Source organism: Carcharhinus amblyrhynchos, chromosome 9 (assembly GCF_965287045.1).
Source record: "Carcharhinus amblyrhynchos chromosome 9, sCarAmb.v2.hapA, whole genome shotgun sequence".
Lineage (NCBI taxonomy): Eukaryota > Metazoa > Chordata > Chondrichthyes > Carcharhiniformes > Carcharhinidae > Carcharhinus > Carcharhinus amblyrhynchos.
Window position 1 is genome coordinate 29,991,662 of NC_137332.1, and position 22,219 is coordinate 30,013,880.

The 22,219-nt window shown below is 41.8% G+C and overlaps 1 protein-coding gene across 1 annotated transcript in view; it reads left to right on the forward strand.

Moving 5' to 3' along the window:
• Positions 1-22,219, forward strand: part of b4galt2 (UDP-Gal:betaGlcNAc beta 1,4- galactosyltransferase, polypeptide 2) — a 394,076-nt gene that overhangs the window by 285,223 nt on the left and 86,634 nt on the right. The window contains exon 4 of the mRNA XM_080195385.1: positions 10,709-10,896. Coding sequence (XP_080051511.1) covers positions 10,709-10,896 — 188 coding nt within the window. The remainder of the gene's footprint in view (positions 1-10,708; positions 10,897-22,219) is intronic.

Sequence of the window (22,219 nt, forward strand, 5' to 3'; positions counted from 1 at the left end):
TGTAGACCAGACCAGGTAAGGATAAGTTTTTCAAACAGTCGACAATGTTTTATGGTCATTAGTAGATTCTTAATTCCAGATACTTTTTAGTGAATTCACATTCTGCCATCTGCCGTGGCGGGATTCGAGCGCTGGTCCTGAGAACATTAGCAGAGTTTCTGGATTAATAGTCTAGTGATAATACCACTAGTCCATCGTCTCCCTATGCTCTTTATCAGACATTTAATTCCAGACTTTTTATTGAATTCAAATTCACAATTTGCAATGTGGGATTCGAACCCATGTCCCCAGAGCATTACTCTGCATCTTCTGATTGCTAATCCAATGACAATACAACTATCCCACTGCATGGATCATAAAAGGATCACAGGTAGAAAAAGTACTCAGGAAAGCTAGTAGAATGTTATTATTTATCATGGGGGGAGTTGCTTACAAAAGTAGGTAGGTTATGTTTCAGATGTACAGGTATTGGTGAGACCAAACCTAGAGTATTATGCACAATATTGGTCTTCTTAGTTAAGGAAAGATGTAAATGCATTAGAAGCAGTTCAAAGAAAGTTTTACTAGTCTAATAACTAGCATTTAGAAGAGTACGAGGCAACTTAATCAAAACATTTAGGCTCCTGAGGAATATGGACAGGATGGATGTGGAGAGGACATTTCCTCTTGTCATAGAGTCTAAAATTATGGATCATTGTTTAAACTAAGGGATCACCATTTAAGACAGAGATGAGGAGATTTTTTTTCTGTCCAAGAGTTGTGAATCTGGAACTCTCTTTCTCAGGCAGAGTCTTTGAATATTTTTAAGGCAGAGCTGAATAGATTCTTGATGAACAAGGGAGTGAAAAGTTATCAGATATTGGCAGGAATGTAGGCTTGAAGTTACAATCAGATCAGCCATGATCTTATTGAATGGTGGAGCAGGCTCGAGGGGCTGAATGGCCTTCTGCTCCTAATTTGTATGTTCATATGAAATAAAAGCATGCAGGAATTGTGAGACAGAGAGTGGCTTTTAAGCAGTGATGTGTGCTGTGGGAACATGGGATCAAGAGTGACTCGTCAAACCTCTAGTTTATTCCATCATCTAATGATAATATGCCTCATCTGTGTCCTAACTCCATCCACCAGCCTTGCCTGCGAATCCCAATACCTTTGGTTATAAAATATTTATCACCTCAGATGTATTATTATTCATTGTTCTAACATTTGATACTTTTTGTGGGAGTATCTTCAACACTTCTGCCAACCTTTGAACCAGTACTTCTCCATTTCTCTACTGAATGGCCTAGTTATAGCCCTTGTCCTAGACGCACGCACCAACAGGAAGAGTTACTGTCTATCCGACCTGCCAATTCTTTTCAAAATCCTAAAGATCTCAATCAAATCTCTCATTAATCCTTTATATTCTAGGAAATAGAAGTCCAGATACTAACACCTCTCCTCATAATTTAACCCTGGCAGCCTTCCTAACATTTTGGTGAATCTCTGCTTTCTTCCTAGGCTGGCTTATCATTTCTGAGATGAGGTGCATAGCACTTCAAGTGTGGGCTTACCAGGGTTTTGCACAACTGTAGCAAAACCTCCCCTCCTTTATATTCTAGTTTTCTAGTAATAAAGGCAAACATTCTGTCAGCCTTTTTTTCTACGTATGTTTTAATGATCTGTGTACTCATACGTGTAAACCCGTCTGACACATGAGATGTTGACATTTATTGCAAAAGAACTGGAGTATAAAAGTAGAGGTGTTGTTGCAGTTGTATATGGAGGATTGTATCCAGTATTGGCCTCCTTATTTGAGGAAGGATGTGGTGGCATTGGAGGCAGTTCAGAAGAGGTTCACCAGATTGATTCCAGTAATGACAGGGTTGACGTATGAGGAGAGATGAAACAGTTTGGGCTTATGCACACTGACATTTGGAAAGATGAGAGGGAATCTGATTGAGATATATAATGTTTAAAAGGGATTGATAAAGTAAATGGAGGCCAAATATTTTCTCTTAGGGGGCAATCTAGAATAGGAAGTTACAGGTATAGATTAAGAGATGGTAGATTTACAACTGAGATGAGGAGGAGCTACTACTTCTCGCAGAGGGTGGTGAATTTGTGGAACCGCTACTCCATAGCGTGGTGGAGTTTGAAACATTGAATGGTTTCAAGTAGATAGATATATTTCTGATTTAAAAGAGGGATAAGGGGAACAGGTGGGGAGGTCGATTTGAGACCAGGGAGAGGTCAGCCACGAATGATGGAACAGGCTCGAAGGGCTGAATTTGCCTACCTCTGCTCTTAATTCCTGTGTTGCTATGTTCCTCTGACCTCCATTGTTCAAGTTTCTAGGTATTCAGATCACGTCTTCACCATTTGAGTAATACCCTGATCCATCTTTTTCTTGGTTCAACCTGGATGACCTCAGACCTAGCTGTATTGAAATCCACCCACTGTACTTTGGCCCATCTATCAATTCTTCTTTGTAATTTTACACTATTCCCTCTACCATCAGCTTTTGTGTCATCAGCATGCTTGGATTTATGGCTGTCTATTGTGTATTGCAAGTCATTAATAAATCACAGCATTTTTAAAAAGAAACTTAACGATGATAAAGTTGTATCTGCTATTACCTGCTAGATGTACAAGTGTGACCATTAAAGAATAACAGTTTGTATATAGCCGGAAGCTAGTGACTTGATTTGTTGTGGTCTCCAGTGCAACATAACAGAACTTTGCAAGCAAATTAGGAAAATAATTGTAAAAAATTGTTGACCTTTGCATGACTCAGCCTGTTATAGATTTTAACAGAAAACGGAACTCTCAGATTTAGTATTCAGGAGCAACCCTCAAAAGATTTGTGATGTTAGATTGGGTAAACATATGTATAGTAGTGATTATTGCATCATTAAATTAATCGGGTTGTATAAAAAGGATAATTTGATGTTGGAACATAATTTCAGAAGGGCAAACTTTATAAAGCAAGTCTCTTAAGTAAATGAATCAGTAATGTATAATAATGATTGCAAGAGGTAATTTTTATAAACAGCATTTTATGTCTTTGGCATTTTCATGGTGAGGGGTGACAGTTATGAGGAAATATTAGCACTATGCATACAGTAAAGCTCCCTCTTCAAAACACTGTTGGAGGGCAAAGAAGCCTTGTGTAGCCACAACAAAAAAAGAATGGGATTGAACCGAAAGTGAAACTTGAGTGCTGCAGCCAAGCCGAATCTTTTGTTAAATACTCAGGAAACAGGAGAGATTGTGCGTGGGATATTGGCCAATACTTTCACGAGTGCTTTGTGTTCTGGGGTGTTTCCTGAAGATTTGCAGGATAGTTCATACAGTTGATTATTTATAAAAGGAAATGTTTCCATGCGAACCATATGCCAGTAAAGTTTGACTTCATTTATAGAGAAGAAATTAGACTTTCAAGTGTGGCACACTATAATTAAATATTATACGATTTAGCCGTAGAAAAACTTTGAAGGCACAATTCGTCCCTCATTAATTGATTGAGTTTTTGAAAATATTTCAAGCAATTAGATGATTAGTGGTATATAAACTTCAATATAAATTGTCGACTAAAGGGGTAACTGCTGATGGGACAATGGTGTCAGATCACATAATTGTTTTATGTGTTCATGGGATGTGGGCGTTGCTGGCTAGGCTAACTTTCTTGCCCATCATTAAGTGTCTTTAAGAAGGCGATGGTGAACAGCCTTCTTGAACTGCTGCTGTCCATATGGTGCAGGAAGAGAGTTAGAGGATTTTGACCCAGCGACAGTGAAGGATTGGTGATATAGTTTCAAATCAAGATGACTTGCAGGGGAACTTGCAATTCGTGATGTTCCAATGCATCTGCTGCCCTTGTCCTTCTGGACTGGTAGAGGTCATAGGTTTGGAAGGTGTAGTCGAAGGAGCCTTGATAAATTGCTGCAGTGCATCTTATAGATGGTACACACTGCTGTAATTTTGGTGGATGGAGTAGCAGTCAAGTGGGCTGCTTTGTCCTGGGTGATGTTTAGCTTCTTGAGTGTTGTTGGAGTGGCACTGATTCAAGCAAATGGAGAATATTCCATCAAACTCCTGAACTGTGCCTTGTAGGTGATAGACAGGTACCTTGTCGTTTGACAAGGTACCTCACAAGAGGTTATTGCAGAAGGTAAGGGGGCATGGAGTTGGGGGTAGGGTGTTAGCGTGGATAGAGGATTGGTTGTCAAACAGGAGGCAGAGAGTGGGGGTCAATGGGTGCTATTCGGATTGGCGGTTGGTGCCTCGTGGAGTGCCCCAGGGGTCGGTGCTGGGGCCTCAGCTATTTACCATTTATATAGATGATCTGGAGGAGGGAACCGAGTGTATGGTGTCGAAATTTGCTGATGACACCAAGATTGGTGGAACGGCAAATTGCGCGGAGGGTGTAGAGAGTCTGCAGAAGGATCTAGATAGGCTGGGCGAATGGGCCAGGAAACGGCAAATGGAATTTAATGTTGGCAAGTGCGAGGTGGTCCACTTTGGTAGAAATAATGGTAGGAAGGACTATTACTTACGTGGCGAAAAACTGCAGCAGGCGACGGTGCAGAGGGACCTCGGGGTCCTTGTGCATGAGTCGCAAAAACCCAGCTTGCAGGTGCAGCAGATGGTCAGGAAGGCTAATGGGATGCTGGCCTTCATAGCGAGGGGGATTGAATATAAAAGTAGGGAGGTCTTGTTGCGGCTGTATAGGGCATTGGTGAGGCCGCAGCTGGAGTACTGTGTGCAGTTTTGGTCGCCGCACTTACGCAAGGATATTTTGGCCTTGGAGGGAGTGCAGAGGAGGTTTACTAGGCTGATACCGGAGTTGAGGGGGTTGAACTATGAGGAGAGGCTGAATAAACTAGGCTTGTACTCGTTAGAGTTTAGAAGAATGAGGGGAGATCTCATTGAGACGTATAAGATGTTGAATGGGATGGATAGGATAGAGGTGGAGAGGCTCTTCCCACTCAGAAAGGACAGTAGGACTAGGGGGCACAGCCTCAAGATAAAGGGGGGGCGGTTTAGAACGGAGTTGAGGAGGAACTTCTTCACTCAAAGGGTGGTGAATCTCTGGAATTCTCTGCCCGTTGAAGTGGTGGAGGCTGCCTCGCTAAATATTTTTAAGACGCGGGTTGATGGGTTTTTGATAAGAGAGGGGATTAAGGGTTATGGGGAGAGGGTGGGAATGTGGAACTGAGACACGACAGATCAGCCATGATCTTATTGAATGGCGGGGCAGCCTCGAAGGGCTGGATGGCCTACTCCTGCTCCTATTTCTTATGTTCTTATGACAGGTTTTGAGATAACAGTAAGTGATTAATCTGGAAGGAATATAACTTCCAAACTCATGCAGAGGTCCCAATCCATAGTCTTGAGCAGCTTACTGTGGACAAGCTCCAACAATCGAACATGATGGCAGCGGTCAATGAGGAAAAGGTCTAGCGAGCCTTAAGAAGAAACTACGACCTGACAATTCAAGAGATCCTTGAAAGAAGACAAAAGGAACAAATTCAACACTCGTCATGGAATCAGAGCATCGCAGATGTTGCAGTGCAAGCTTATCCAGAGTCCGGATGGCAGTATAGGCCTGAAGCAACATTATAGATGTAAGCACAATCCCAGCCTCAGCAGAAGTAAGGAATCTAAGCTACCACTCCCCGAAATATTTCAGAGCGTGGAAGGCTTGTCAAAACTGGGACAACTGGGGAAGGAGGTTCACAAGGTACAGGACTGCTTCTGGATAACATAAGAACAGGAGTGGGCCACTCAACCCCTCAAGCCTGTTCTGTCCCATTCAGCGAGATCATGGCAGATCTGTGGCACAACTCCTTATACCTGCTTTTGGTCCATATCCCTTAATACTTCTGCTGAACTCAGTTTTAAAATTAACAATTGATCTAGCGTCAACTGGAATTTGTGGAAGAGAGTTCCAATGAGGTCACTCCTCAGCCTCCTCTGAAGCCTCCATTTAGTCTTTCCTCATTGCTCAAATTTTCAAGTTCTGGTAATGTTCTTGTAAAACTCCCCTGTACTCTCTCCAGAGCAGTAATGATATTCCGGAATGTGGTGAGCAGAGCTGTTCCCAAGATTCCAGCTGTGGCCTAACGTGTGTTTCATGCAGTTCCATCATTATAATCCCTGCTTTTGAATTCAGTAACCATGCCCACTAAAGGAAAACATTCCATTTTTTTTTAACCTTATGTACCTATCCTGCCGCTTTCAAGTACCTGTGAACATGCATTCCAAAGACTCCTACTTCCTCAATCTCTATGAACATCCTCCCTTTTATTGAGTATTCACTTGTTTCATTTGCTCGCCCCACATGCTCACTTTTATGGATTGAATTCTACTTCCCACTGTTCCCTGACTTAGCCAAACCATTGATATCATTATAATACCACTCGGTCATTATTGTTTCAATAGATTACCCTTTGGAGTAGCAGTCTCTTCAGGAGTTTTCCAGAGGACAATGCCTTCAACTTTTCCAAGGCATGGAAGGAGTAATATGCCATATGGATGAAATACCAGTGCATAGCTCCACATAAGAAGAGCAGGATCACAAAGCCAGAGCAATCCTGAGAATCTTGTAGGATGCAGGCCTAACACTGAATAAAAAATGTGTTTGCCAAATCTGTGACCAAGTTCCTAGGTCATACAAGGAATCACAGTTGATCCACAAAAAATAAAAGAAAACTTTCCAGAACCCAGGAACTAATTGAACTTCAAAGGTTCCTCAGTATGGTTAGCCAAGTTGGCCAGTTCCAAGCAAATTTAGTAGAAGTCATTGAGCCATCTAGAACGTTGTTGAGACAGAGTTAGCAGTGATACTAGAACATGGACCAGCAAAGTACTTTTAGAAAAGATTAAACAGCTTTTAGTCGCCTCTGGAATTTTGGCACATCATAACCCGGAATTACCAACCATAGTAACAGCAGATGCATCATCTGTACATCTGGGGGCAGTTTTATTTCAAGTGCCGAGAGATGGTAAATATAAACCAGTGTACTAATAGATCACTAGTAGAAACAGAACAACGTGCCACTAGAGAAGAAGAAGCATTGGTAGCAATGCTGGAATGAGAAAAATTTATGAGATTGCATTTCAAAATTGAAACAGACTTTAAGCCACTAGTCACTTTTTCAAACATGAAGGAACTTGCAAAGATGCCATCCAGAATCCTACAGATCAAACTAAGATTGATAAGATATGATTCCATCTCAGAGTATGTGCAAGACAAGTATCAAACAATGGCAGACATGCTGTCATGAATAACCTCAGGACCAAACAAGAAGATGTACACTTTGAGGAGATTTTTAATCACTGAGCACTTACTTGCCACTGCAAAAAAATGTTGCAGGAGACAAGCAAGCCCAGCAATGAGATGATAAATGTCCTAAATCCTAGAATATTGTCTGAAAGGATAGCCAGACTCTATCCTCACTAATCTAATTCTACAGCAGTACTTTAAAGATCACAAACAATTTGCAGCCATTGACAACCTCCTAGTCTTCAGTATGAGAATAATCTGGGAGGTTTCAGCTTGACAATCTTCAAAGACTTCACCAAGGTCATCTAGAAATAACAAAATGTTGTGCAAGAGTACAGCAATCAGTCTGGTGGGCAGATGTTATTTCCTGTAGAGACAAGATGATTTGTTGTGGTCTGATTTGTGCTGTAAACAGCCAATGATGGAAAGAACCACTGTTGCCTTCTACTTCTTCATCAAGGCTATGGGAATGCCTGGGAATAGACTTATTTGAATTTAGGGGAAAACCTTCCTTATTGTCACTGATTATTACTCACAACAGATCAAAGCAAACACATTGCATGGCATCAGAGCAGAAGCAATCATCAAATCCCTCCAGAGAATTTATGCAACATGTATGGTATCCCGGGCATCATAGTGTCTGATAATAGGCCGTAGTTTGCTAAAGATCTATTCCACAATTTTGCAAATGGGTATGACTTTATTCATGTAACCAGTTCATCCCATTATCCTCAAGTGAATGGAGAAGCTGAGAGGGTACAATCTGTAAAAGATTTATTGAAGATTGAAAAAAACAAAGCACTTAATCTAGCTGTTCTGAATTATCGAACCTCACCATGGCAAAGTGGTTTCTCGCCCATCAGAATTAAAGTAAAAGTACAGTAAAGTTTATTTATTACAAGTAGGCTTACATTAACACTGCAATGAAGTTATTGTAAAACTCCTCTAGTCGCCACACTCCGGCGCTTGTTTTGGTACACTTAGGGGCAATTTAGCATGGCCAACCCACCTAACCAGCACATTTGCAGAATGTGGGAGGCAACCGGAGCACCCGAAGGAAACCCATGCAGACACAGGGAGAATGTGCAAACTCCACACAGACAGTGACCTAAGCCAGGAATCGAACCTGGGTCCCTAGCGCTGTGAGACAGCAATGCTAACCACTTTGCCACTGTACCACCCCTAGAATTATTAATGGGGAAGAAATTGAGAACGCAGCTTCCATCTCTGACACAAAACTCAATCCCAATATCATCTCAAGTGACCATGTGAGGTAAAATAGATTAAATAAGAACAGAGAAGCAAATGCGCTTGGAACTTTAACCACAGGCATAGAGCATGTGAATTATCATTGCTGAAGCCTGGGGTGAAAGAATTTGGTTCTGACTCCAACAGTGAAAAGGCATAATCATCAAAAGAGTTCAGCAACTGAGATTGTACAGGATTGAGACTGACCAGAGTACCATAAGCAGAAACCACAGCATCTTAATATTCATGGAAAGAAAGAATAGTAATTTGGGCTTACTACTCAGATCCTGAAGAGTAAGAAAAAATAAGATCGCGCTCTACAGCCACCCAGGAGAAGAACACTCACACCAAAAGATAGGGGAGTACTGAATATCCCCAATCTCAGAAAGGAATCAGAACGAGAGCAGGGAGATTGATCAAGGCATCTCAGAGATTAACACTGCAGTCTGAAACTTTGGGGGGAGAGTTAGGAGGATGTAAATATGATAGGGATAAAGACTTGGGTGGAAGGTAGAGTAACATCAGAAGCATGCATAATACTCATGGAATCATGATGTCAAATAACGTTACTGTGAGATTGTGATTTGGAAGGAGGAATGTCAACCTTATGCAGAGTTCCTGATAACAGCTCTAGGTAAAGAGTAATGGTTTTAAGAAATTATAGTTTTGAGCAACTTATCTTGAGAGAATAGACAAGCCCCAAAGAGCCTATCGAGATGCCGACCACACAACAAAAACAGATACATGTAAAGTAATATATTTTGGGAGAAAGAACAAGGAGGCCACATTTCCCAGGTGAAATGTGTATCTAAATAAGGGAACGAAGGAACTGGAGCTCCAGAGTGTAACTTCCCAACTTGTCATTTTGACTGAAGAGGTTTTCACAGTACAGTTGCCATAGTGAATCTGACTAGTTGCTACATGGTTGGGGAACAGGCTCCAGGGTTGCAAAATCCAGGATTTAGGGTTAAAATACCTCAAGATCACATCTTACTCAGTTCATTAAGCTCTCAATTACTCCCCTGAAAGACCCATAAGGCACAATCTTACCAGCTGTTCATGCCACACTCCCATTGCAGCAAAATCGGAGAATCTCGTGTCCAACCAAATCTCAGTCCACTGCAGTGGGACTTGGAAAATCCCAAGCATGAACTGCCATAGGAAATCCAGCCAAAGGGCTCGTCTTAAATGTTTCTCCTGGGAAGTCAGTACTGGGTGGGGGGGGGGGGGGGGGGTCAGTGGGGGTTCACGTCAGGATTCCAACTAAACATAATTTTGAGGACCCTGTCTGCACCTGAACCCACCTCCAACAGGCTGGTAACCTTCTGCCCATGGAATCTGAAAGTGATTTAGACTGATAAATGATCTGACATTGAAACTGTATTATATTTGCAGTATTAAAACGGTGGATAGAACATTTGGATGCACATCGAGAAACACCGCAAGTAAAAGAGAATATTGAATTCGTGTCCTGCTTTGGTTAGGCAACGGCTCAAATATTTACTGCTGTCGGATTTGGTGTCTAGTGTGAGTACAAAAGACAGCAGCTTGCTGGATTAGGTTACTCCCATTAACATGAAGGTTAAACGATGAGGAAAGGAGTAGAATCAAGTTGCTGTGAATTTAAATTTCCAAGAGAAATTAATTCAAGCATAAATACATTCAGTACAGAATTTATTAACCAGCAGGGCTTAGTAGCAAAATTTGAAACAAAATGTTTAATAGAGAAATGAGATATAATGTACCTCTTTACAATTGTATAATACTAGATAAGGGATGCGCAAGTGTATAAAATAGCTGTACTTAATTTGAAGAGATGAGACTCCCACATAGAATCACGGATATTTATAGCACTGTAAAAGGCCATTCGGACCATTAAAAAGAGCTATCCAGCCTGATACCTCTGTTCAGCTCTTAATCTGTGGCCTTGTAGTTCACAACACCTGAAGTGCAGATCCAGTACTGTTTAAATGGAAGAAATTAATGGATTTTGTGAACATCAGAACTCACAGGGTGTTCACAACAGATTGTAATCACTGTTTTACATTAAGGTATTGTGTGAACTCTTGAAGGTGTTAATATCTCGTGACATAATTATTGTCCCCTATTCTTGAATGCCATCCACCATCTTCCGGGTGCACAGGACGTGCGTTTTACATGCATTTCTCTGCATTTTTTTTTGTCTTGCAGCACGGTGAAGGCATGTTTAACCGAGCAAAGTTGCTAAATATTGGCTACATGGAAGTACTGAAGGATGCCGAGTATGACTGCTTCGTATTCAGTGATGTGGACTTAATCCCAATGGATGACAGGAACCTCTACCACTGCTATGACCAGCCACGTCATTTTGCCATTGCAATGGACAAATTTGGATTCAGGTGAGATTATCATTATTTCTTATTGCTGTTGAGGATTGAACATTGCAATTGTTTAATTTCTTTAAAAATGCTTTCATTGGCCCTCACTGCAATATCAGTAAACCTAGCAGAGTTAGACTGTTGGCAGATCGTCAGAAACTCGGAAACAGATGCACCATTTACAAGGGGGCAGTGAATGTGCATCTCATTTTTCTAGGCCACCACTTAAATTTCCGTAGAATACCAAACTTTTCAGTGTCCCTTTTTGGGAAGTCTGATCTTTCCCAAGTGAGCATGCGCAAGTTGTGATTATTAGTTAAGGATAAGGTCGCCATAATCCCAGATGACCGTAGGCCTTAAAGAGGAGAGCTGACTGGTGGTGATTTAGCTTGAGGATACCACAGCTCAGGAGAGGGGCAAGGTTGGGAAGGCAGGCCTTCATGAATAACCTCAGCCAGAATAGGAATTGAACCTATGCCACTGGCATCGCTCTGCATCACAAAACCAGCTGTCCACCCGACTGAGCTAAACCAATCCCTATGATTAATAGCAACAAGGAGAATGGTGGATGAATTAAGGTATGTGAGTATCTTCCTGGTGTTCACCTTTTACCTGCACTTATGCTTGTGTTCAAGTGATCTACCAACTATTTCAGGCGACAACTGGATCACACCCTGACCACCCATTCCACTGAATATAATTTCACTGGTGCAAAGTTTCTGTCAGAAGTGGATTTGAGATTTATTCTAGTTGTCTAAACCCTCAATTTGTTGCTGTCTATAACTCTCTTGCAGTCCTTTGTACAATGTAATTATAGATTTTTTTTGTGAAAAATTACATTTTCCACGTTTCCAAAAGCCCATTCCTTCTTTGATGTGTCCAAAGCTGAGCCTATGCCGTTGATGATATTTAGTTTCTTCTTCATCTTTCCTTTACCTGCTTGTCACCAAATTCCCTTCTTTCCCCTTCCATTGTACCTGAAAGACACTAAGTACAGTTTGTCTGCATTAAATCCTGTTGCCTCTCAGGGAGACAGCTGAGAAATACTACTCAGAATTTGCATGAGAAAATGACAGAAGAGCCACCAAGTCCCCAGTTTCTGACAGGATTGTGCATGGAAACGCACAGTTTCCTGTTGTGATAAATTGAGACCACACATAATGTAGTCGAATGCATTGTTTGAAAAAGGAATTTTTTTATACAGTGTGTAACAATAAAAGCCATTCGGCAGAACAGTAATGATAGTAATAACTATGAAAACAGACGCACTGGTAAAACGGGTCTTGCTTGCAGATTGAAAAGCCCTCCAAAACCCACACATGCTCAGGACCCTCAACAGATGCAGGTAAAATAATTAAGCAGGAGAAAAGACGCTCTGTAACATCCGTGCGGTATTCTTTATGTAAGACAGGAAAAGTGAGTGTTGGAAATTTGGACTCTGGTCTTTGCAGTGAGTTTTGTCAGAGTTTCTCCCATTCCACTGCCATAGCTTCAGTAGAAACTCAAGTTATATGTATTTCTGCCAAGTTATACCAGTGGAGCCCTGAGGAAATTTATAGTGGTTTCAGATACGGTGCTGCTGACAAATGGCCTAAGCATGTTATGTTTTTGGCCATGTCTATGCTGTGCAATAACTTTTACAAGATAGTATAGCCTATAGGTGTTAAAGTAATATCCCAAGTGATCCAGACTGCATATACATGATGTTAACGTACCTGTTTATTCAATCTTTTTGATGGTGGATTAAGTGGACACTTGGTGTGATGAGTACAGTTATTAATAATGAGACTTTTATTAACAGCAAGCGGGCACACAAATAGCACAGCCTGACTTCTCTTAAAACAAGACAATTGATACATGACATTTCCCTGATTCAATGCTTGATTTGAATAAAAGTGAATTCAAAAATATTAAAGTTGGAAGTAAATATTGTGTGGAAAATGAGATTTAACGTGTTCTGCAATATCAATGTCATATTGTCATATACTAGGAAACAAGCTTGTATGGGTGTGACGAGCTTAATTGAATTGGAGACCATTAGACTGCAAAGGTCAAACGTCAGTCAAGGAGGTGTGAAGGCAAGTAGTTTGAAATGGTTATGGACAGAGTGCCCTGAGAGTATGAATAGGAATTTACATAAGGCAAATGAAATAAGTGGTTTAAAGTTGGCTATTGTATTTCAAAATAAATGTATACAGTTGGTAGATTGTAAATAGGTGAGGCAAAATAGTATAAGTTTATTTTTAAACTATCATAGCCACAAAGTATTAAGAAAGAATAGTTTGGTCAATTCTGGGAAAAATACTTTGAAATGATTGTAGAAATAATAGTGTAAGATCACATGGGAAAAACAGATTTCAAGAAACATTGAAGACTGTGTTGGTGTGTGTGGCTGTGAGATCTTGAACAATGTTACAGTGTGTGTGAAACCAGATCTGTAAACATCAGTTTGCCGTCTGAGAACACCAGAGTAGTGTTAGGACATTGTGCGGTAGTGTTACTGGAATTTGCTATAGAGTAAATTCTCTGAGGACTGTTACTATCAAAAATGCAATGCCAAGTGAGGTGGTTGAGGCAGGCATGTTAGCGACATTTAAGACTTATCTGAAAAAACACACGAACAGGTCGTGAATATAAAAGTAGGGAGGTCTTGCTGCAGCTGTATAGGGCATTGGTGAGGCCGCAGCTGGAGTACTGTGTGCAGTTTTGGGCGCCGCACCTGCGCAAGGATATTTTGGCCTTGGAGGGAGTGCAGAGGAGGTTTACTAGGCTGATACCGGAGTTGAGGGGGTTGAGCTATGAGGAGAGGCTGAATAAACTAGGCTTGTACTCGTTAGAGTTTAGAAGAATGAGGGGAGATCTCATTGAGACGTATAAGATGATGAATGGGATGGATAGGATAGAGGTGGAAAGACTCTTCCCGCTCAAAAAAGACAGTAGGACTAGGGGGCACAGCCTCAAGATAAAGGGGGGGCGGTTCAGAACGGAGTTGAGGAGGAACTTCTTCACTCAAAGGGTGGTGAATCTCTGGAATTCTCTGCCCGTTGAAGTGGTGGAGGCTGCCTCGCTAAATATTTTTAAGAAGCGGGTTGATGGGTTTTTGATAAGAGAAGGGATTAAGGGTTATGGGGAGAGGGCGGGAAAGTGGAACTGAGCCACGACAGATCAGCCATGATCTTATTGAATGGCGGGGCAGGCTCGAAGGGCCAGATGGCCTACTTCTGCTCCTATTTCTTATGTTCTTATGTTCTTATGAATAAAGGGATGCAGACAGTTGGTGTAGATAGGGCGATGTGATTGGTGGGCCAAAGGGCCTGTTCCTGTACAGTACTTCCTTTGTTTTTTGTTTTTAAAGGGTGTTTAGCTCTTTTAGGAAATGATTGTGAAGTACTGATAACTGTATAAAAGTGTTCCTATATTTTAAGTTTCTTATAATATATTCAATAAAGCGTTCAATTTAATATACTAAATCAACACAATTGGTTGGGAGTTACTTATCTTGACTTCAGAAAACTCATCATAATACACAAATTGTAAAATCCTCCTGACCTTTCCTCCATAGTTGTTCTGCTAAGAAATATAAATCAGAATGGTTCCCTAATGCAGGATAATTACCCATCACAAGTTGCTCATCACAGGTAATTGCGGTGCATTCCTGGCCTGGGGTCCTCAGGAGATCCCCCAGTGCATCTTCTGGGGGTACCTCTGAAGTGCAACCTCCGAGAGATCAAAGGTTCTGGGGCAATGTATTAATCAGGAACGCTCTGAAGCATGCAAATTCAAAACATTCCAATTAAAGAAGAGGGTGCATTACATGGAAAATAATTGACACCTAGGCATGACTGCAGAACAAATAGTGAATACAAGGAGTGGAATTTTAACCAAGCCATGCTGTTCTCAGTGGTGGGCCAGCAAGCGGACTTCACGTGTATTCTCTTGTATTTTGCTGGTTTTCATGTGATTCCAATTAACATTAAAAGTGCCAGTGCTGTGTGGGAGTCATGTGTGATCATGTGGACTTTTAGTCTGATGTCAGCTGACAATGCAGCAAGTCCAGGCAGGCTATAACAGAGCCTCCTGGATAAACAGGGAGGCTCTCCATCACGGTTACAACTTTCCTGCCCAATTCCACTGCCATTAACAGAAAACTTACTGAGAGCACAAAGGTGGAAAAGATGTGTTTCAAATTTAAGTTTCACTTGTAAATAACTCACATTGCATTATACTTGATTCATGTGCGTATCATTTGTTATTTGTTAAGACTACCTTAGTCATAAGTTCATAAGATATAGGAGCAGAATTAGGCCATTAGTCCTCTCTGCCATTCGATTATGGCTGATATGCACCTCATCCCCATTTTCCTTCCTTCTCCCATAACCTTGCAACCTGTTACCAATTAAAACTCTGTCTAACTCCTCCTTAAATTTACTCACTGTCCCAGCATCCACTGCACTTTGGGGTAGCGAATTCCACAGATTCACAATCCTTTGCGAGAAGCAGTTTCTTCTCAACTCTGTTTTAAATTTGCCACCGCTTATTTTAAGACTATCACCGTTCATCCTAGAATGCCCCACCAGTGGAAGCATTCGCTCCATGTCTACCTTATCCATATCTTTTATCATCTTGTATATCTCAATTTGATCTGCCCTCATTCTTCTAAATTCCAGAGGGTATAGGCCTAAACTGTTCTACCTCTCATCTTGGGAATCCATCTAGTGAACCGCCTCTGAACTGCCTCCAATGCCACTACATCTTTCCTCAAGTAAGGGGAACAAAACTGTGCACAATACTCCATATGCAGCCTCACCAATGCATTGTACAGTTGCAACATTATCCCTTACCTTTATATTCTATTCCTTTAGCTATAAATGCCAACATTCCATTCACTTTTTTTATCTGTTGTATCTGCAGGCTAGTTTTCTGTGACTCATGAATGAGGACACCCAAATCCCTCTGCACTGGAGCACCCCCGAAGTCTTTCCCCATTTAGATAATAAGTTAGCCTCCCAATTTTCCGACCAAAGTGCATGACCTCACATTTATCCACATTAAACTCTATCTGCCACATTTTGGCCCACTCTCCTAACCTTATATCCATTTGTAAGGTTCTTATTTCCTCACTGCAACTTACTGTCCTGCCTACTATTTTATTTCTGTGGAAGGCCAGATGGTCGTCATGCAATGATGGTTACGGGAGGATTGAAGACATTCCTTTATTGTGGAAGAAATGAAGATGTGTTTTTGCATTCAGTCTTTATTGGATGTTCATTTGGTGTCCAGTCTTCTACTTGCCAGTCCGTGGGACCTGGCTGAACTTGCAGGTTCAGCTGGCTCCCCCTGCGATGCATGATAAATACATTGTCCTGGATGACTCTCCACAGGAATAATTGAAAATGTTCAGGTGAACTTAAAGCCCTGGAGGCACTCCACCAGCCAACATCCTGAGATGGACCAACATTTGGACCGTGCTAATACCACTCTGTGGGACCCTCATTTTCTTATCTTGATAGACTGTTCCCACATACCCATGAGGTCAGGCCCTTCACATTCACTCCTTATTTACCCCAGACCCACTCTTTCACCCCAAACCACACCTCCTCTCATCACTGGTAGGTCTTCAGCCTCCATGTAAGTTGCCATTCTCCTGCTCCTCTCCCATATATCACAGAGTCCATCAAGGAAAGCCACTGACCTCAGGCACAACTGCACAAAGCCGACTGTTGCACACCATCTTTAAATGATCGTGAACTGGGTGCCATGAGATTCTCATGTGACACTGACTTTATCATGAAGGTAGGCTGTGTTAATATAATGAGTACTCATGACATGTGAATGTGTTCCAAGCAAGAAGCCACCACAGCGTGCTGTGAGGCCTAACCTGGATGAATCGCTGAATCTGAACTCACCATCAGGAACGCTAAATCTGCCTAATTAAGCCAACTACGTTTCCCACTATTGCAGGCCTCATTTAGTGCATCCCCTACCCAAAGGTATTTTAAACATGGCAAACAACAACCAGTAAGAAAGGATATTAGGTGGTTAGATGCTGCAGAAAGCTAGAAGCTTTCAATATTTGAAAATGGCAGCTGACAGGTGCGTAGATCTCTCTTACTATAAACTGCAGCAGGTAATATTTGTCTAAACTTTCCAACATTTGGGACTCCATATCACATGTTGCCATCCATTAACTGGCAGATAGCAACAAAAGGAAATAAAGGCCAGTGGGAAACCTACTCATTGCAGACTAAAGCAAAAAACCTTCTGAGGATAAGAATTCTGTTGATTGTGCCTGATTGCCAACACAGCCTGACCGGCCATCACTCGGACAGAATTTTTATTAAGGAGGGCGATACATGTACGGAAAACTAATTTCTCAATGTGAGATATTTTAGAAAAATAAACATAGTGAAGTAATTAATTACATCTCGAATTTACAGGTAGCCCTCTGACTGGAGCTCTCACTGAGTGTAGACAGGATGAGAGCTTCATTGGGGTTGTGTTATAACAGAATCCCTTGTTCAGTGGGGTTTATTATTCAAATTAAGACTCCGGCCATAACCTGCACGTTGAAATAATTAGTATTCCTGGCAGTAGGTTCCACTCCTCGATGAAGAAATTGAATGTAAGCCTTGCAGATGTTCCTGTCGCAAGGAGCGCTGAATAACACAACTTCTCATTCAGGGAAATTTCAAATAGACGGTTTGATCAACCAAATATGTCCTGGGACTCATGAATAGATAATATTAGTAGAAAGAACCAGCAGGAAATTTTAAAAATTATACCACCATAAAAGCCAGGGTACATTGTTTTATTAGGCTTGTGAAAAGCACTTGTTTACGACAGATTTGTGTTGTCACTGTTTGAAGACAGCTGTAAGGGTAAAATACATGCATGTCAAATTTGTCACTAAATCATGTTCTTGCCTTTAGAGTTAATGTTATTTGAAGAATGTGATGTTTGAATAAATAAAGGTGACCTTTCAGACTTATCAGGACAGCCAGTGAGTTACACTAAAAGGTGAATTTTAACTCTGATGATAGATTGTGATCCCCTTTCATTTAGAGACTGACAGTTGAAGAAGTGGCTTCTAAATTGTGGATTGTTCTATGGACTGATTGCATGATGTTCCACTCGAATTCCTATTAGGTTCTTAAGTGATAAACCATACAGCTCCTTCTGTGAAGAAGGTAACCCAAAGAGTGGATGCTGTGAATAGTAAATAATTACACCTCGGCATGCTCCGGTTATGATTGACTCTTTCTCAGAATAATTCCACTAGCACGTTTACTCTGTAGATTCATAAATTTATCCAGGAGGGTAAACCAAGGGATGTTGTTGAACACTGTCTGTTTATATCATTATTAGCAGTTTGACTAGATCTAACAAATCTTTCGCCCTATCCCCCCCTGCCTTTATCACTGCCAAGCTTTTAACTATGTTGGAGCAAACAGTTGGCAGCGAGAGAAAAGATGCCTGAAAAGTATGCCGATCACGGGAACAGGAATGGACACATGCTTCAATCGCTCAGTAATTCTGCAACGTTGCTTCCTAGCTGCCAGACAATTCTGCTATTATGCCCGACTGTGAACCACATTTCACGTTAAACAGGCAGTATATTAAAGGACTGTTTTTATTGCAGTTGAGTTAGCTGTTCTGGTACAAAAGTATCAGTCTTTTTCTAATAATAATTTATGCCTTGAATTTTGACTGTCAAGGTGAATAATTAACAACTTCCTGAGCGCAAATATTTGTAACAAAAGAAGGCCAAACAAAGAGATCGCTTTATATCTCTGACTGAACTCTCTATTCTGAGCAGAATAAAGCCCGAGTTTAGTCATTCTTGTGGCTGTACATGCTGGCGGGGAGGTTTGTTGGGAGATGTGAGATTGTGATTGCAGCTGAAATAGAAACTGAAATTACTGGAAGAGAAAGAGGAAAGCAGAGCTAATGAGCTGCATTTTGTGACTGCACAGCCCTCACCCCACCTCCCTCCCTATCAGCGACTTCCCCCAGAGACAAAGTCAACTTGGAGTCAAATTGCCCCCCACAACAGCCTGACTCGTAGCCATATCCAACTGCAAATGGGCTAAATTGCCTGACATAAGGACTTTGTGCATTCGGGAGTTCCTGGCCAGTCAGATTGGCTGCGGGTATTAGGAGGGTTTGGAAAGAGTGCACCAGCCAGTCAGATTGGCTGCGGGTTTTGGGAGGGTTTGGAAAGAGTGCACCAATGGGGTGGGGGCAGGTACTGTGTTTTGGTGAGAAGGCGGTTTGGAAGAAAAGGGGTTACTATCTGAGGGGACATTGCCCCCAATACGCCAAATGAGCCCCCTTTCCTCACCCCCCCTGAAGATAGTACTCCGCTTCCTTCCCACCCTTTTGAAAGGTTTTTTAAAGAAACAGCCTGTGAACCCATAGAATCATAGAATCTCCACAGTACAGGAGGAGGCTATTCAGCCCATCAACCTGCACCGATAATGATTCCACCAAGGCCCTATTCCCTTAACCCCACATATTTATGCTGCTAATCCTCCTGACACTAGGATCAACTTAGTGTGGCCAATCCACCTAACCTGCACATATTTAGATTGTGGGAGGAAACTGGAGCACCCAGAGGAAACCCACGCAGACACAGGGAGAATGTGCAAACTCAACACAGACAATTACTCAAGACTGGAATCGAATGTGGACCCCTGGCACTGTGAGGCAGCAGTGCTAACCACTGTACAACCATGCTGCCCATGCCACTTCTGCCTGCCTCCCATGCCATATCATGAAACTAATTATCTTATTAACACGAATGGGGAGGAGGTGATGCTGTGGCATCCCTCCCTCTCTACATGCCTCCCTGCCAACAAAATACCAGTGGAGGTATGTAAATTCCAGTCCAGGGATTCAGGTCTGTGACCATTTGTCAGATCTGAGAAAATTTAGCAATGTAATAGATTTTGAGCCAGTGAGAGTGGGAAGAACAACAGAGGGGAAAGTATAAAAGGTGAAACTCCAAAGTGCTAATGCTAGTGGGGCATGGTAAAGAAAGTAAAGACTTCCCTGGAGAAGGTGCAAAAGGCAACTGCTGTCCAAACAACGTAATTCAAAAAGAAATGAGGGATGGAATCAATCCAGCAAAAGAAAGAAACAGATTGGAGGAAGTGGTTGTGAAATAAAATTGCTGAACTTCATGTTGTGCCCAGAAGGCTGCCAAGTGCTCTGTCGAAAATTCAGGTGCTGTTCCTCAACATTATGTTGAGCTTCATTGGAACAATGAATGACCAGAGTGGGAACAAGGTGGAGGATTAAGATGACAGAGTGGGAACAAGGTGGAGGATTAAGATGACAGGCAACTTGTAGATTCACAACCACATTTGTGTACTGAATGGAGGTGTTCTGCTAGAACTCATCCAGAGTGCATTTCCTCTTCCCATTGTAGAGGAGGCCATGGTCAGAATTCTGCCACTTGACCTGCAGCTGGGGTTCTCCAGTCTGAGATTTGACTGAGCGCCAGATTCTCCATTCTTGTCGGTGGCGGAAGCAGGGCCTGCAAGACCATAAATTTCTGACCTAAATTGAATCTAGCATATTAAGTTGAAGTATAATTTACTTTCTGTTTCTGAAAGGAGTATGTGGGGCCTTGGACAATGAGAAGGGAGGAGGTAAGAGGGAATGTGTTGCATTTTCTTCATTTCCGTAGAAAGGTGCCATAGGAAAGGGTGGAAACATTGGGGTTGGTTGAGGAGTGAGCCAGAATATCGCCAGGAGAGAATGGTCCCTTTGGAGGCATCATGATAGAGATGGCAGAAATGGCAGAGGGTGACCTAATGGATAGAGAGGTTCGTGGGGGGGAGGAAAGCGAGATCAGTGGTTTATGATTCTGTCATGTTGTCTGAGATGGAGGGGGACTACCGCCAACCACATTTGCCAGTTGTAGGTTTCTTTGGCTGGGCATTTGCTTGGCACATCTTCCCCTTCACCAATTTAACTGTGGTGGAATCCCTCTTTATAAGAATAATTTATTAGTTTGGATAGAGGTTGGCTAACCAACAGAAAGCAAAGCGTTGGGATAAATGGGGTGCTACAGGGTTAAGTCCTCAGACCCCAACTATTTACAATCTATATTAATGATTTGGATGCAGGAATAGTAGGTACCATAGCCACATTTGCAGATGAAACTAAAATAGCTGGGATAGTAAATCGTGATAATGAAATGAGAAATTTACAAATGGATATGGAAAGGTGTGGGGCAAAATTTGGCAGATGGCATTTAACATGGATAAGTGTGAGGTTATCCGCTTTGGTAGGAAAAATGGACAAATTATTCTCTAAATAAAGGGAAACTTTGGAGCACTTCAGTGCGGAGGGATCTGGGTGTCCACGTGCACGTATCACTAAAAAACAGTATGCAGGTATAGCAGGTAATAAGGAAGGCAAGTAGAATTTTAACATCTATTGCTAAAGGAATAAAATATAAAAGTAATGAAGTTTTGCTGCGGCTATACAAAGCATTAGTGAGACTGCACTTAGGATATTGTGTACCGTTTAGATCCCCTTACCTGAGGAGGGATGTAGTTGCGTTGGAGGCTGTTACAGTAGATTAATTCCAGAAATGAGGGGTTTGTCTTAAGAAGAGAGATTGGGCAGTTTAGGTCCAAGCCCTGGATACTGAAGAATGAGAAGAGATCTAATTGAGGCGTACAAGATGATAAGGGGGATTGACAAAATAGACGTGGAGCAGATGTTTCCCCTTGTAGGGCAATCTAGAACAAGAGGTCATAGTTTTAGGATAATGGGTGGCAGATTTAAAACGGGGTTAAAGAGAAATTGCTTCTCTCAAAGTGTCATGTGTCTGTGCAGTTCACTACCCCAGAGCGAGATGGATACTGGGGCATTGAGTAAATTTCAGGAAGAGTTGGACAGATTTTTAATTAGTAAAGGTTTGAAGGCTATGGTGAATGGGCAAGTGGATTTGAGGCTGAGATGAGATCAGCCATGATCATATTAGTTGGTGGAGCAGGCTTGAGGGGCTAAATTGCCTACTCCTGCTCCTAGTTCTTATGTTTGTAAAGAAAATGCCGTGGTTATGGTTACAGAGTGGGAGGACCCAAAGGAAATGCTTAGTATCATTGACAAAAGGAGTTTTTTCCCAAGGGAGTTGTCATGATCTGGAAATCTGCCTGAAAATGGATTCCATAAATAATTTTAAAAGGGAGCTGGCCAGGTACTTGACGATAAAAGACAGACAACAAAGTTGGGTTGTGGGACTCAACATGGCTACACTTCCAAAAAGCCAGCATAGATCCTACAAGCCAGATAGGTGCCTCCTGTGGTAGACATGCGGTAGACAGAG